This window comes from Portunus trituberculatus, chromosome 41 (assembly GCF_017591435.1).
Source record: "Portunus trituberculatus isolate SZX2019 chromosome 41, ASM1759143v1, whole genome shotgun sequence".
NCBI classification, from domain to species: Eukaryota; Metazoa; Arthropoda; class Malacostraca; order Decapoda; family Portunidae; genus Portunus; species Portunus trituberculatus.
The window spans coordinates 83,626-101,308 of NC_059295.1; the positions used below are offsets into that span (position 1 = coordinate 83,626).

The 17,683-nt window shown below is 38.4% G+C and overlaps 1 protein-coding gene and 1 long non-coding RNA gene across 8 annotated transcripts in view; both read right to left on the bottom strand.

The window, feature by feature from the left end:
* Positions 1-2,635: 2,635 nt before the first annotated feature.
* On the bottom strand, positions 2,636-5,418 carry LOC123517152. Of its 2 annotated transcripts, none has more exons than XR_006678407.1 (5): positions 5,404-5,418; positions 4,851-5,225; positions 3,778-4,072; positions 3,223-3,279; positions 2,636-2,913 (listed from the first exon to the last, which is right to left on the bottom strand). It is a non-coding gene; the product is annotated as an uncharacterized LOC123517152 (long non-coding RNA). The 2 variants fall into 2 exon arrangements; XR_006678406.1 differs by having other exon boundaries at positions 4,851-5,239.
* A 3,985-nt stretch (positions 5,419-9,403) lies between these two features.
* Positions 9,404-17,683, bottom strand: part of LOC123517153 (chitin synthase chs-2-like) — a 91,919-nt gene continuing 83,639 nt past the window's right edge. For 5 of the 6 annotated variants that reach the window (XM_045277114.1, XM_045277113.1, XM_045277115.1 and 2 more), the window contains exon 26: positions 9,404-10,454. In XM_045277114.1, the coding sequence (XP_045133049.1) occupies positions 10,278-10,454 (177 nt within the window). In that variant the 3' untranslated portion in view covers positions 9,404-10,277. Of the gene's footprint in view, positions 10,455-11,788; positions 11,839-17,683 lie in introns of all 6 variants that reach the window. The other variant, XM_045277118.1, reaches the window with a different exon arrangement.

The following is a 17,683-nucleotide window of genomic DNA, read 5'->3' on the forward strand; positions in this document are numbered from 1 at the left end:
TCTATACTCCAGGCGCTCTAATGCTGGTATCATCCTAGTTGCTCTTCTCTTAACTGCTTCTAACATGTTGATATCCTGCCTATAGTGGGGTGACCAGGCCTGTATGCAATACTCTAAATGGGGCCTAACATAGGGAATTATATAAGCTACGCACCACTTCCTTACTTTTATAACTAACATTTCTATTTATAAAACCCAGGATCCTATTTGCCCTATTTCTTGCTTCTAAACATTGCTTTGAAAATTTCATAGTCCTGTCTATCACTACTCCTAAATCCTTTCCTTCCTCTACTGCCTCTAGCCAACATCCCTCCATCTCATAGTTAAAGTTTGTGTTGTCTTTACCTAAATGCATAACCTGACACTTATCAGAATTAAACTCCATCTGCCACCTGTCTGCCCATGCTATCAGCCTGTCCAGGTCTCGTTGTATTCTGTAATTGTCCTTTTCACCCTGTACTGCACATGCTATCTTAGTATCATCTGCAAACTTTGATACTTTGCTACTAATTCCTATATCTAAATCGTTAGTGTACACCAAGAAAAGAAGAGGTCCTAGCACTGATCCTTGGGGTACCCCACTAACCACTTCCTTCCACTCAGACATTGCCCCATTTAATACTACTCTCTGTTTCCTATCAGAAAGCCATTCACTAATCCAGTCAACTAACCTACCCCTATCCCATGTAGTCTCAATTTGTACACTAGCCTCCTATGCGGTACCTTATCAAACGCCTTGCTAAAATCTAGATATATAACATCTATGCTATTTCCATCATCTAACTCCTTGGTAATATATTCTAAGATATCGAGCAAATTTGTAAGACAGGACCTCCTGATCTAAAGCCATGTTGGGTATCTCTAATTAATCTATTCTCATTTAAATGCTCCCAAATACTACCCTTAATGATTTTCTCTAGTATCTTACATACTATACTAGTTAAACTGATCGGTCTATAATTATTTGCATCATCCTTCCTACCTTTTTTAAATATTGGAGTAACATTAGCTAACTTCCAGTCCTGAGGTATCTCAGCAAACCTAAGTGATCTTTCAAAGATTAACTTAAGTGCTTCAGAAATACTGTCTACACCCTCCCTAAGTACTCTGGCATGTAGCTCATCAGGACCACTGGCTTTCCTATCGTCTAGTTCAAGAATAAATTTCCTAATAATTCCCGGTTTAAATCAATATTTTCTAAAGCTCTTAAACTACTCGTCGCACTGTTTATAACAGGATTTCCTATTCTTTCCCTAGTAAATACTGAAGAAAATTGTTCATTCAATAATTCTACTATGTCTACTATGACTCAAGACAAGAAAAGGAACAGGAAGACGAACTGGACGCCCTCATCTGGCCCACCTATACAAAATTCTCGCAAAAATACTCCGGAGCGACTTCTCCACAGCTGGCTGCTCTAAGGAAGCCAGAAATGCTGCTTGGAGGAGCAATAGTGCGGAGGTGTCTGCCATGTCAGACATTCTCCGCACTGAGTGCCAGAAACATTGGCATATTATAAAATCTGAGGCAAGACGGAACACCCGCAAGCAGAGAGAAGCCATGACTGCCACAGGTAAGAGTTATTAATTTGGGAGCTAATTTTTGTTATATTTGTGTGTGAATTGCAGCAAGATTTTAATATTTTTGAGCTTGATAGAAATTTCAGTTTTACCCTAACAAAAGATATGATTTATCTTATTATTCCTTTTAAGCACTGAATAGGTACGGCAATTTCATTTAAAGAAAAGTATTTATTTATGGTTATTTATTTTTTGCAAGAAAGGTTACTAGTATTTGAGTAAATACTAAGTTTCAGCAGGTCTACTGTTAAGGTCACTTGAGATTTAGATCATGGAACCTAACCACTTTAAGGAATAAATTTCAGTAAAGTGTTCCTGTTTTAAGTTTGGAAGCAACAACATTGAAAGTTTTGTACTAGTGATTAATATATTAAAGTGCCAGCCATTTCCTGCATTTTTTTTTTTTGTGAAGTGGATGCATTTATTGCACACACTAATTATGATGCAGTGTCTACCTCTGACAAATATTACTCCAACCACACATCTGAGTTACGTATGTTATGTGAAAACACGTTCTTTATAAATTATTTGTATTTGCAATTCATTAGCAATAAGATTATATTATTCTTTCCAGATGGTGGACCTCCTGCCAACCCTCCTCTCTCCCAGCACAATGAGTTAATCTTTGAGATTTTGGACCCTAAGAATGTCTCTATTCATGGGTGTACCAATAAGGCAAGCATCATTGAATGCACCTTCCTTAACAAAGGATAAGCCACTTGTAGATATAGCAATATTAGGCCATAATGTTGTCTCAAATGTCTGCAATCCAAAATACTCATTCCCATTTAGTTTACAACTTAGAGTTAAATACAATAGTAAATTTGTTATCTAGTGTTAAGAAAATTTCATTTTTTTTCTTTAACCAAACAGCTAAAACAGTAATAAGAAAAGAAAAAAACTAATAAAGTTAACTTAATTCCTATCCCTTTTTCCCCCTCATAAATATGGAGTTGTAGTGGGTGAATGTGTTAATGATAACAAGTCTTAGTGATTTACAGTTTCTTAGACATGGGCTCCCTTCAAACAGAATAGGATTTAAGTCAAACACATTGTACCCTTAGCTAGATTTACTGGTTTGTTACTTTTGTCCTTAGCAATAAAACCAAAAACATTATCAGCTTAGTTTCTGAAGTTAGAACTAATGATGCCAGCAGTGTTCAGGCAGCAGATGATGCTGGGGAAGTGGCAGAGGCAGCCCAACAGAGAGAAGTGGTGACCGAGGCAGTGGGTGTTGAGGAGGAGGCACCTGCCACACCACTTGCAGCACCAACAGGGGCCAGACTTGCCTGGTATATCACTGGTGTTTGTGGATGAGGAGGAGATCATCCACCTGCAGAAGAAAAGGAAGCTTGAGCTTGCACTCCTTGAAGAATCTATAATGGCTCAGGAAAGGAAGCAAGAAGCAGAACAGGCTAAGTACATGTACTACACACAAAAACTAGAGTACCTGAAAGAAACAAATAAAAAATAGTAATAAAGATATAAATAATGTACTATTTGTTTTTGTTTGTAACCACTCAACCAAATATTAGTGTTAACACAAAATTAACTGCAGTTTCTATATGCTCAACCTACAATCTACTTCAGGTATGGGAGAAAAATAAAAATAAAATAAAATAAAAAAAATACTACTACTTACATGAGAATAACACCAATCTCAGCAGTCATGACGCTGGTGTCTCATCACTCATCAATGCTGTAAAGAAAGACATTGATTTACTGCTTGATGTTGTATCACACATATATATATATATATATATATATATATATATATATATATATATATATATATATATATATATATATATATATATATATATATATATAACTACAAAACAATTGATAATGTAGTCAATGCCACACTCATAAAAATCAGTGAAAAAATTATTAAGAAAGAATCATTTAAGTTAGTTGTGAAAGTGTGTTAATTATTTTTTTAGATGTTGCTGAGATACACATTCATCATAACCCATTTAAATATTGTAAGGCTGAACAGTGATACTGTGGTAACTGTGAAGAACTCTATCTTTTCAATAGTGGGCGACTGGCAGAGAGTGAGGCAAGGAAGATGAAATCACCAACATAACAGTGCACACACAACAAAACAAGACATATAAATATAAATAACAAAGTGACAGAGGGGAAAAAACTGAAGAATGCTACTATAATCAGCATCATGGGTTGTGTTACTTACTTGAAGTGAAGCACAACAAATTCATCCCTGTAAAGGATTACTTCATGACGACTTTGAACTTTCTGTGCTAGGAGTCGCTCCTCGTTGCCTCCATCCTCGGCTGCAGCAAGATGTTCTTCTTCCTCAGGAAGAATGATGTTTCTTGCTTTGCAGATGTTGTGCAGCAGTGCACAAACCTCTACAATTTGGCAGACCTTGGATGGAGGACCAACTCGGATCTCACTGTGTAGCATGTGAAAATGTCGCTTCAGCTGCCCGATGTCTCTCAACAACGCTGTGGGTTTTCTTGTGGGCCCTGAAATTAATATAGATTTCAATCTTACAATGCAGTACTTGAAATTGGTATGATGCATTAATTTAATTTCTGCAAACATTTAGATTATGTCATGTATAAGGTTAAGTTAAGATTCATTGTATGATAATGATTTGTGACATGATAGCTTAAATATTATGATACATAAAAAAAAATCTCTAGTATAACATTGGTTAGATTAATATATTCACATGAAAACTTAGAATAAAAAAGAAGAAACTCTTAAATATTTGGAAATTCTCATGAAATTTACTTGTTGTATTGGTGATTCAACCAACACACTTTACATAATTATAGCCCTCTGCAGGGTCTACATTTTACTTTATGGGGCATTTCTAGGCCCATTTTACCTTATCAGATATTAATGATACATATACTTTTGGGGGAATCCAGAGGGGGCAAAGCTCCCCAGGCAGGAGATTACACAATGTTAAATTACTTTACCTTATCAGTTGTTCTGGTCAAGTTTCAAAATGTTAAGTTACTCCTTAATGGGGGATGATGTCAACCCAATGAGGAGGTTACAAAATGTTAGGTTAAGTTACTTCATCTTATGGAGAAATCCAGTAAGGTTGGGGGGGAGGGTTAAGATTGTGTGAAACTGCAATAATATTTCAAAAATACCTAATTCATTAATTTAGCACTTTATATTAGTTTATATGAAAAAGTGTAACTATGGGAGGTAAATAATTAGTTTTGTGTGATGTGGGATAATTAATTAGATAACTTTTTATATAAATTTTACTACTCAGTAGCTTACCTGTTATAAGAAGACTGTGCTCCAGGCTGTGGTCTGAGGTATGGAGTCAGTAGCCACTTCTTGCTGGAATAGTCACCATCTCCCTGTAAGTGACACCCAGCTGGGACGATGCCGTTGTCAAATATCGTGCAGAGTCCACTTTGAACAAGTATTCTTGCATCGTGAACCAATCCCGGCCACTTTGCAACCACATCAATAATGTGGTATCAAGCATCAAACACAAACTGCACGTTGATGCTGTAGTATCTCTTCCTGTTGACAAACTCTACCTTATACTCTCTAGGAGCCACAATCATCACGTGCGTTCCATCAATGGCACCGATCACTTCAGGGAAGCCAGCAATCCAGCGTTGCCAGATGCCTGACCGCACTATTCTGGGAAACCAAGGCTAAAAATTCTGGATATTTCTGGGAAATTCTGTATATATATATATATATATATATATATATATATATATATATATATATATATATATATAGAGAGAGAGAGAGAGAGAGAGAGAGAGAGAGAGAGAGAGAGAGCACCGTATTATAAAAATATGATTTTTCTTACCTTACATGTCTTCTGCATCATTTGACTTGTATATTTCAGAGTTCATTTTACTCAGCATTGAACGGGTGACTTCCAGATCGTAGCAGTTCCTCTCAAGCATCAAGCGTTTGGTGTGAAGCAGTCCTGATATTGTAGCAGTAGTAAGACGATTCCTAGTCTTCGTTTTCATTCTGTTGATGGAGGAGAAACCTCTCTGCTGCAGCACTAGAATGGGGTAGGCACAGCAGCGAAAGCATGAATTCAGCTAGATATGGGAAGAGAGGTGTTTCATCAAGTGTCTTGGTCTTCTTCAGTTCCATCCAGAATTTGATAGGGGTCATGGTTTGGTTTTCAGTTACGATAGTGGTATGTGTATTTCTTAGGATCCTCCATTGGGTGTCAATTTTTGCCTTTTCTCGTCACTCACAAGGGATGGAAAGTTCATCATTAGGGGGGCTAGTGTTTGGATGCTCTTTTCTTTGACAACAGCTGGATCCAGTGCTTCTAAATGCTTGAATGTTTCATTTGCATAGGAAACCGCTTGGATATTTGAACTGCAGCTTCAATAAGGAAGTCCAGACATCGTAGCTTGAACTGTTGTACAGCTTGCTGAGGAAATAAATGTGGCTGTGATAGCGACATTTCAACAGCTACACCGAGATACATAGAATCGAGCTCTTTGAAGTTGTGTGGATCACGAGGGTTTATGGTTTCCACTGGCTAAAACTGATAAAACTGATAAAACACCTTAACACGTCCGGGATAACGTATGTCCACGTAAAATAGCGTACAATCCTGGGCACTGCAGGGCAGCGGAGGCCACCATCTCCCTCTCCACGTAGACTGGTACGCGTAACGCGGCCGTACGCCGGTACGGTATACCGAACAGAGACAGGAACAATACACGTGCCGCGTACGCGCACTACAGCCGCGAAGAGCGGGAATACTGTAAATTTTTTTAACTCAACAACTGCTTTCCGTATAATACACGAAGTAGTTGAAACTCAGTGATATATATGGTAAAGTGATAATTTACTGAACGTTGTCACAAAACTAAATTCTGGAGATTTAGAGTTTTAAAAGTATTCTTTCTGGATAATTATTAAAAAATCTGGATATTTTCACCAAAATTCTGGAATTCTGGCACCAGCTAAAAACATCTGGAGAAATCCAGACTTTTCTGGGTATCTGGCAACGCTGCAGCAATCTGCAGAAACTCCACTGAGTTTCCAGTTGGGTGACTAAAAATCTTATGAATTAAGAGAGAATGGCATTGTACCACTGATGATCCTGCTGATGGTCTGTTGTGAGGGCCCCAAGTCATCAGTGCTGCACTGCTGCATCTTTCCTATAGCTAGGTACCGCAGTGAAGATAACTTGCATCTCGGGGAGAGAGGCCTTGTTCCTTGCAGTTGGTCTTTTCAGCCTTTCCCACACCAAATTTGTCACGAAAATGATACCAGCAGGATCCTGCCAATAACTCTTCACCAGCTCACGGTCATCTAGCTTATTCAGGACGTCCTTCCTCTCACGAAACGACCGTCTCTGTCGCAGGTGGTGGCGGTGCGGTCCCCCTCGAGCGGCCATGTTTACTTTTAGGATGAAATCTCAGGAGCGCATCTTACTGCTAAAACACCTCGGGAGGTGTTTTAGCAGTAAGACGCATCTTTAGGGCTTAGGATGCCGTCTTAAGGATTTAAGACTCGAATTCCGCCATTTTTGTGATTTAGGACGACTTCTTACCGTTAGGACGTCATCTTAGTGTTTATAAGTACGGGCCCAGGTCCCTTGCCACTGTCTGGAGGTTACCGGCCACTGCTTCTATCACCATGGCAGAACTGTTTGCCATAAAAGAGGGTCTTCAATATGCCACCACCCTTGCTGCCCCTTGCTCAATAACCCTCTTTTCTGACTCCCTCTCTGCCCTCCAGATCGTAAAATCCCACCGCCCACACTCCCACCACTACTCACCCTTATAATAATATTCACCAACTCATCCTCCACCTGACCTCCCTGGGACACACCATCCACCTTCAGTGGGTGCCCTCCCATGTTGGTGTCATGGGAAACACCGTGGCTGATAGGGCAGCAGCGGAGGCACACACCCACCCCTCCCCTATTGACTTAGCTACTGACCAGACAGACTTCCTAACTGACCTCAAGACAGCCTGCTGGCAACACTGGAACACAACATTGACTGACGCTTTACAGTACCCCTCACTGGGACACATTAGACAGGACACAAGACACCACTGGTGGACCTACTCCCCCAACCGGGCACTGGACACAGCAGTCACCAGACTGAGGATTGGCCACACTTGCCTCAATGCCCACCTGCACAGGCTGGGCATCACCGACTTTCCCCACTGCCCCTGGTGCCCTACCCAACCTGACACCCCAGAACACCTGCTCCTGCACTGCCCTTGTCACCACTCACATCGTGTGGCCCTTCTCCACTCACTGTCTGCAATTCACCCTCACAGGCCAACACTGACTGACCTCCTGGGTGGCTGCACAAATACCAATCAGGCTTTCAAGACACTCAACCTCACCAGGACCTTCTTACACAAAATAAATCGGCTCTACCGCATATAGCCTGAACACATCACCTCCGCATCCCGGACCTTTGGGGCACTAGAGGCTGTGACACACAGCCTGCACGGCCCCAACAAACCCCAAGAAGAAGGTACCAGGTAGGGGTGAGGAGGGGGGTGTGGTGCCAGGCCAGAAGATAGGAGTGTCCACAGTGAAATTTCTTTGCCACACAGGCTTCCCATGATCAGTCCTATCAGAACTTTGGCTCCCACTCTGCCAACTAATCGGAACTTGGGACCCCCCGACACAAGCTCTCTGTTTACTTTCTCCTTGTTGCTGAAAAATACATATCACTGCTGCCCTGTCGGCCAGTGTTTTCCATGACACCGACATGGGAGGGCACCCACTGAAGGTGGAGTTATAATTTTTATATGAACAACAGATAGAATCAAAACAGATGAAAACAATAATATTCCCCAATAAAAACACACAGAACCAGGACCATCACTATCATCAATGTCAGTAATGTTGCAAACTTAAAAAGATCAATTCCCCACAGGAGTAGGAAAATGTTGAAGTCAAGTTCCTACAGTGGGGCACAACTGAGAAGCTGCAGCAGCCAGCAAGATAAATGGCATCAATTGCAATGCAAGGCTGTGGGCCACTGGACGCATCAGAACTCAGAAGTGCCACACTAGCTGGTTGTAAGCCATCTCGTAAGTGTGACTATTTCTCTTTGCTGTTGTTATACAAATTTGTTCTCATAAAATATCCATTGAATTATATGTACAGCACTCTCATAAAGGTGCCACATGTACTAATCATCTGTGTGATTTTAGCGCTTTAAAATTTTGGACTGTTAATTCATAAATATATGAGGATGGTGAAAGATTTCTAGTTTGTAGGTCAGGATGATGTCATGTTCGTGTTACTGTAAAAATTTACCCAGACCTGGCCCCTTCTCCAATAAAACCTTTGCCATTGTCATAATCTCACTGTTGGGGGCCAACCTGTAGTGACTGTCACAGCTGCCCTCACCACTACCCACATGAAATATGCCTTGAGAAAGGCATATACTCACAGGCAAAAAATTATAAAACAGTCAACGGTTGTTCATTAGCCATTAGATATATAGATAAGGCCTTATGAGCCTTGGGGTAGTCCTGAGTGCCGAGTTGGTATCACAAATGCGGTAGCTAGCCAGTTGGTTCTGAAGTGTGGTGAGTCCTGAACCCAAGACACCTACCAGAGAAGTAAGCATTGCCTAGGAAATGAATGCAAGATATACTTGCTGGATGACCATGCTGCCTGTTTCATCTATGACATATTCTGGTAACAACTCACACATGGACTTCCTTTTGTCTTTACTAATTAATGGGAATATAAATTTCCTAAGAGATGAGATCCCTATAGTTGCTTTTTATAACACAGAATAATTATGAAGACATGCACTTTGTATAACAAAGTTTTTTAATGAAGATCAGTATGTTAACAAATTGTAAATATTTATTGTTTATACAGTATTTTACAATATAACACAGTATTATGATGAAGAGAGCAAAAGTATATGAGGAGGAGGTGATGTGGCCAGGGAGAGGCTGCAGCAGTTCAATAGAATCAGCAGGTCCAGGAATGCATTACTAACTACAAAAGCATATAGTAGTATTTGTATGGATGGCCAAACTCTTATCAATTATCAATAAATGTCATGAGAATGTTAAATGGTGTGTGTATGGAATTTGAAGCAAACATTTTATTTTGTTGGCAACTTAAACATAAAGCTGAATTAGATATAACAAAAGGAAAAGGAAATCTAAGGGAGACAGTGGCTCATCTAGATTATACATAGCAAAGAAATGGCATTTCCTTCCTCACAACAAACAGTACATCTCTCCAGCCTCACAATGCAGCAACAACATCATGTATACCTGTAAGGGTGAAACCCTACAATGATATAAGAAAATCACTTGGAAAGAATAAGATGACCAATCAATCAATCATTGGCATGTCTTGAAATGTGAACATAGAGCAAAGCTGGGCTTCTGACACATTTAAGAACACTCACTGAGCTAGCCATTCATCATATTATATCTGCTTACAGCTCTGATGCCTCCTTTCCTCCAAGAGCTCAAGTGATATGGTGCTTATATATTTTAAAGGCCATAACAATTACTTCAATTAACTGCTAATGTAGGCACTTTAATGGCCTAATAATTGCACAATACAACACTCATTTTGAAGTAAAGGAATTATGACTTAATTTTTCAATGAATTCCATTTATTCAAATAGTTTATTATATTACCATAATCCTAATAATCATGTAATATATAAAATAAGATGACACTATTAGCATTTCTTTCTATGGCTTGTATAAAACATTCTCTTCTGTGGTCCTGTATCGTGTGCCACTTCTAATAGAGGGTGGGGGACCATAGTGGTCCATGTCAGACTCGTAGGCATCATTCACACTGCCTCCATTTGGTGTAAATACTCGCTGGTGGTCGGCATCAGAGGCAATGGATGTCCTAGTGCGGGGCTGTGGGAATGGAAATGGAAAAGTAAGATTAATCACATTTCATTACAAGTATGATACATGTATCTCCTCAAAAGCCAATCAATACATTTTACCAAATTTGCAAAGAGAATTGTACTAACAGTCAGAATCCATAGAAAATTGATAAATCCAAATTATCTCATTTATATAGCAACTGCAGAATATACATATTTATAGTAAAACTAAATTGTACTGATCCATAGAAAGTTGTTTCCCATTCTGCCACATTTCCAACCAAAACATTTAGTCTATACTACTCATGGTTCTTTAATCACAGTATTATCAACAAACGGCATTCTAAGAATATTCTGACTATTTAATTAAATAGCAGGTGATGCAAATAAGTGTTATATACCAAGTCAAACAAAGGTATTTCATGGACATGTATGATGATGTGGCATGTCAGGACAGGCGACATTGCCAGTCGACCCGAGGCAGGATTTCCCCTGGGGGTAGGAGGAGTCAGGTCACCACGCAGGTGCATATCGACTCACTTCTCATTTGGTCGCCACGATAGACGGAAACACTGACACTTCCTCGTCTGTGTGTTGTACAGCCAAACCAAGAAGTTTGTCTACAAAATTAATAGATAAAAACTTGCAAGGACCACTTTTACCAATAAATCAAGCGAGGAAGAGGACAGCAGGTGCAGCTGGTATATCTGAAGAGGATTTCTCCCAGTGCAAACAAGATATACACCACAGCATCACAACCTTATCAGCATTTCTTTTCCCCACTCATTATATTACACTGGGTATCTCAAGAGGACATAATACTAGATATTTGGTAAATTATCAGCCTCATTTTGATTTTTATGACCATTACCTTTACTATATTTAATTTACCTATGGCATCTTCATGTCTTGTCTATCACTTATAAATTTTTTAGCGATGTCATGCATTAAAATGAATAAAGAACAGTTATTCTGTTATCCTTGAAGTAATGAGAGAGATAGCAGCGTCGCACAAATTATAGACTTAGCCCTTCGGGTCAGTACATTTAGTTTTACTATATAGTGTGTATGACTATTATTTGACCTGACTGTAATCAAAAGAAATCACATGAAAATTAAACATACCAGATAAAATCACATCAAAATTTAGATGTACCAGATATACTCTTGGTATAGTTCATAATCAATGTTGTAATGTATGAGAAAAGACATAAATAACATGTATAGTAATTGCTATTGATGGACAATAATCAGGGTAAGCACCCAAATCAGTAATACATATATATGAACACTGTCTCTTATGAAACATGACTGGGCACCACAAATGTAAGCAACAGTGCATACAAAAGTGTAGTGGTTTACCTTTACGGATATACTTAAATTTCCTGTACCTCTGGTGCAAAAGATGTCCTCTGTGTAAAGCAAATATTGAGGAGTTATGATTCACAACAGCCATTCTCTAATCAATCGCATAGATTTTCCTTTTTGTGAAAAGTATATGTATATACCTTGCCATGTAATTCCTTGACAATGCTAAAGCCATATGTTCATATATCCCATTACTGTACTGGACTACTGTACTGGTAACTAAGTATTACCATAAAGTAAGATGGGCATCACTGTGGACTGACTGAACACTATCAAATCAATACTTGTTGTGTGCTACACACACACACACACACACACACACACACACACACAGTGGTTAGAGCGCTGGCTTCACAAGCCAGAGGACCGGAGTTCGATTCCCCGGCCGGGTGGAGATATTTGGGTGTGTCTCCTTTCACGTGTAGCCCCTGTTCACCTAGCAGTGAGTAGGTACGGGATGTAAATCGAGGAGTTGTGACCTTGTTGTCCTGGTGTGTGGTGTGTGCCTGGTCTCAGGCCTATCTGAAGATCGGAAATAATGAGCTCTGAGCTCGTTCCGTAGGGTAACGTCTGGCTGTCTCGTCAGAGACTGCAGCAGATCAAACAGTGAAACACACACACATATATATATATATATATATATATATATATATATATATATATATATATATATATATATATATATATATATATATATATATATATATATATACACACACACACACACACGAGAGACACGGTTGGGAGCGGACACACTGGCGCAGTTCCGACGATCAGCTGATCTTCACTACACCTGTTGTATAGTATTTACAGTGGCCTGGGCAGGTAGTGTGGACTCATTTTTTTTTTTTCTCCATGAAATCAATTAGTAAGGAATAATGAGTGAAATAGATATCCCATCCAAATGCAGACATGAGAATAGAGAAGAGGCTGATGATGACTATGTTGGTGAGGGAGAACGCGTATTCGAAGGGTTCGATACGACGACAACTTCACTACTTAAGAGAGTGTCAAATATTGAATGTAAAGTAGATAAACTGATAAAGGAGAAGATGGAAATGAAAGAGAATAAAGAACAGGAAATGGAGTTTATAAGACTGAGAGAAAGGATAAGAAAAGTGGAAGAAAACGAAGCTAGGCTAAGAGCGGAAAACGAAGAACTAAAAAAGGAAGTAGCTAACTACAAAAAGCAGATGGAAGAAGGACTCGGTAAAGCCGAGAAAGAAAAAAGATAAGTTGAAAGATCTAGTAAACAAGGAAGAGGAAAGAGTACAGAACGTGATTAAAAAAGAAGTACAAGCATGGAGAGTCCAAGATAAGAAAGATAAGGCCGATTTTCAGGAGGTGATTCAAGAACAACTTAAAGAAAAGAAGAAAATATGACAAACAAAATGATAGGAGTCCTCAAGACAAAAGAAAATTTAGTTAGAGAAATTGCAGAAAAAAAGAAGAGTGTAGTCGTGTTTGGAATAAAAGAAAAAAATATATAAAATATAGACCAAAAAGAGAAAAAGAAGAAATGAAATCAGTCAAAGACCTACTGAAGAATTTAATGATGAAGATAGGCAGAACTTGGAAGAGGAAGTAGAAGAAATAAACAGAATGGGACCATATCAAGAAGGAAAAACGAGACCAATTAAAATACTACTAAAATCACAAGCAGCAACAGAAGAAATATTATATAGAACAACAAAACTTAGAGAAACAGAAGGCTGCAAGGATATCTATATAAAGAAAAATAGAAATGAGGAAGAAAGGAAGAGATACAATGAACTGGCAGCAGCAGTAAGGAAAAGAATAATGAAAGGTCAGAAGAGGAGAAGAAGGCATTTTTTTGGAGAATTCTAGGAGACAGGATAAGGAAATGGTATATAAACAAGAAGGAAGAGAAAAAAGTGGAACAAGTTTAACTAAAAATGATAAAGGCAAAAGACTAAAAATGATGTATACGAACACAGACGGGTTTTATCAAGTAAATTAGAATTAAGAGATTACATAAGGAAAGAAAATCCAGATATTGTATGCCTGGCTGAAACAAAACTAAATGAGGCAATCATAATAGATTTGGATAATAGGTATAATGTATGGAGAAGAGACAGAGTGGGAAAAGGAGGAGGAGTCATGATAATGTTAAGGAAGGAGATAGTGATAAACCAAGTGGAATGTGGGAAGGAAAAGCAGAAGTATTGTATATTAAGATGCATATTAATAAAAAGAGTTAACAATCATTGTAACATATGTGCCACCAAAAACAAATTCATGGACCAATCAAGAATATAAAGACATGATAGATGACACAATAAGGAGTCTAATGAGAATCGTTAAAGAAAGGAGAAAAGTGATATTAGTAGGAGATTTCAACTGTAAAGAAGTGGACTGGGAAAATTATGAAAGTGGTATGGGGAAGAAGCCTGGGAGAAAGATTCTTGAACCTAATGATAGACAATATGATGGACCAGAGAGTAAAGGAATGCACAAGATTCAGAGGAAACGACGGCGAGATTGGACCTAGTTTTTACAAGGGTATACAAATGAATGATGATATAAGATATAAGTGCCCATTGGGAAAGAGTGACCATGCAATATTAGAAATAGATATAGAAGAAGGAAAGGAAGATAGAGACGATTCATACAAAGGAGACCGATTAAATTACAGAAAGGCTGATATTGAGAATCTCAAGAACTATTTTAAAAACGTAGACTGGGAGGAGATGGAAAACTCAGAGACAATGCAAGACAAATATAACTTATTTTTGGAAATATACAAAACAGGAGTCAGGAATATGTCCCAAAATATAGACCAAAAGAAGAAGGAAAGAAAGATTGGTTTAATGCAAGGTGTGCTAGGGCAAAGGAGAAAAGAGATGGAGCATGGAAAAGGTGGAGGAGAAATAGAATCCAACAAACAAGGAAAACTTCAAGGCAGCGAGAAATGAATATGTTAAGGTGAGGAAGGAAGAGGAAAAGAACTTGAAAAGATATTGTCGAAAAATGTAAGGAGCAACCAAAATTGTTCTATAGATTCATAAATGGAAAAATTAGGCAAAAAGAAACAATAGAAAGGTTAAAAGGAGAGAACGGGATGGTGGAAGACCCAAAAGTATGGCAGAACTATTAAATAAAAATTCCAGGAGGTCTTTACTAAAGAATCCAAATTTGAGAGGCCACAGGGTAATAGAGAGACAATCTATATGAAAGAGATTAAAGTAACCAAGCTTGAAATAAAAGAGTTAATGAAGGAACTGGATGAAGAGAAGGCAATGGGACCGGATGAAGTCTCAGGCAGAATACTGAAAGAATGTAGGGAAGAACTAGCAAGTCCTATATACAACATAAAATGCTCAATAGAAAATGGAACAGTGCCAGTAGAATGGAAAAGAGCTGAGGTGGTTCCCATATATAAGAGCGGAAGGAAAGAAGAACCTTTAAATTACAGACCGGTATCACTAACTAGTGTAATATGCAAGATGTGTGAAAGAATAATAAAGAAACAATGGATCGAGTTCCTTGAAGACAACAAATTAATATCAAATAGCCAATTTGGTTTTAGAAAAGGACGGTCTTGTGTAACTAATTTATTGAGTTTCTATTCTAGAATAGTTGATAGAGTACAAGAGAGAGAGGATGGGTTGACTGCATCTATTTGGATTTAAAAAGGCGTTTGACAAAGTGCCACATGCAAGATTACTGTGGAAGTTAGAGGAGAAGGGTGGCTTAAAAGGAAGCACATTGAGATGGATAGAAAATTATTTGAGGGGGAGAGAAATAAGGACGGTAGTTAAAGATATGAAGTCCAAGTGGAGAGCAGTAGAAAGCGGAGTGCCACAGGGGTCAGTATTGGCACCAATACTTTTCCTCATTTATATTAACGACATGCCAGAAGGAGTGAACAGCTACATAAATTTGTTTGCGGATGATACGAAACTGTGCAGAGTTATAAAGCAAAAGGAGGATTGTGAAATACTGCAAGAAGACCTAAATAAGATCTGGGAATGGAGTAAGAAGTGGGAAATGGAATTCAATGTGAACAAAAGCCATGTCATGGAAATGGGAAAGAGTGAAAGACGACCTGTGGGAATCTATAAGATGGGAGATGGAGTAGAACTGGAGAAAGTCAAAAGGAAAAGGACTTAGGAGTGACGATGGAAGAAAACAATCAACCAGTAAGCCATATTGATAGAATTTTTAGAGAAACATATAATTTGCTAAGGAATATTGGAGTAGCATTTCACTACATGGACAAAGAAATGATGAAGAAATTGATAAATACTATAATAAGACCCAGATTGGAATATGCAGGAGTAGTGTGGACCCCTCATAAAAAGAAACACATAAGAAAATTGGAGAGGCTACAAAAATGGCTACAAGAATGGTCCCAGAACTTGAAGGGATGACATATGAGGAGAGACTAAAGGCTATGGATCTACCAACCTTGGAACAAAGAAGGAGAGAGGAGACCTGATACAAGTCTATAAATTGATCAACGGAATGGACCAAGTGGATAATGAGAAACTGATCCTGAGAGAAGAATATGACACCAAGCACAAGATCGCATAGTAAAAAGCTGAGAAAGGAAGATGTCTGAGAGATATAAAAATATAGTTTCCCAGAGATGTATTGAGACGTGGAACAGTTTAGATGAAGAAGTAGTGTCTGCAACGAGTGTGCACACTTTTAAAGTAAGATTGGATAAGTGTAGATATGGAGACGGGGCCACACAAGCATAAAGCCCAGGCCCTGTAAAACTACAACTAGGTAAATACAACTAGGTAAATACACACACACACACACACACACACACACGCACACACACGAGCATAAAGCCCAGGCCCTGTAAAACTACAACTAGGTAAATACAACTAGGTAAATACACACACACACACGCACACGCACACACACACATAATATTCAGTGGAGTAATATTTTGTGCAGGAAGACTGTACAAGAGAAATATGATATATTCTTACAAAAATACTATGAAGGAGTAAAAAAGTTTGTTCCTGTTTATAAAGTTCAGAAAAAAAATACATACTTGGTACAATGCTAGATGCTTACAAGCAAAAAAGGCAAAGGATAAAGTGTGAAACTTTTAAAGCAGGGAAATGACTACAATAGTCGGCAGTACAAAGATACTAGAAATGAATATATTAGAGTAAGGAGAGAGGAAGAAAGAAAGTTTGAGAAAGATGTAGTGGATAAAAGCAAGGAGGAACCCAAACTTTTTTACAAGTTTATAAATGGCAAAACAAAGAATAAGGAAACAATTGAAAAAATAATTAAAGAAGGAAAGACATACCAAACAGAGAAAGAAATGTGTGAAATAATGAATGAAAGCTTCAAAATGGTATTCACTGAAGATGATGATTTCACAGAACCTAATAGGACATTGAATTGCCAAGGATTACAGGCAATTGCAGTGCACAAAGAGGATATTGGAAGATTACTGGACAGGTTGGAAGTCAGACAAGCAATGGGGCCAGATGGTGTATCAGGCTGGGTGTTAAAAGAATGTAAAGAGCAAATACTGAAGCCAATTTGGGAAATAATTAAAAGTTCAATAAATGAAGGGAAAGTTCCACAAGAGTGGAAGAAAGCCAATGTAATACCGATATTTAAAGGAGGTAAGGTAACTGAACCACTAAACTACAGACCAGTGTCACTTACAACTATCATAGGGAAGTTATGTGAAATAATTATAAAGAAAAAAGAGTTAAATTTCTAGAAGAGGAGCAAGTCATATCAAACAGACAATTTGGATTCAGGACAGGGTGGTCATGTGTATCAAATTTAGTAAGCTTCTACTCCAGAGTTATTGCAGGACTTGAAAACAGAGATGGATGGGTAGACACAGTATACCTGGACATTAAAAAGGCATTTGATAAAGTCCCT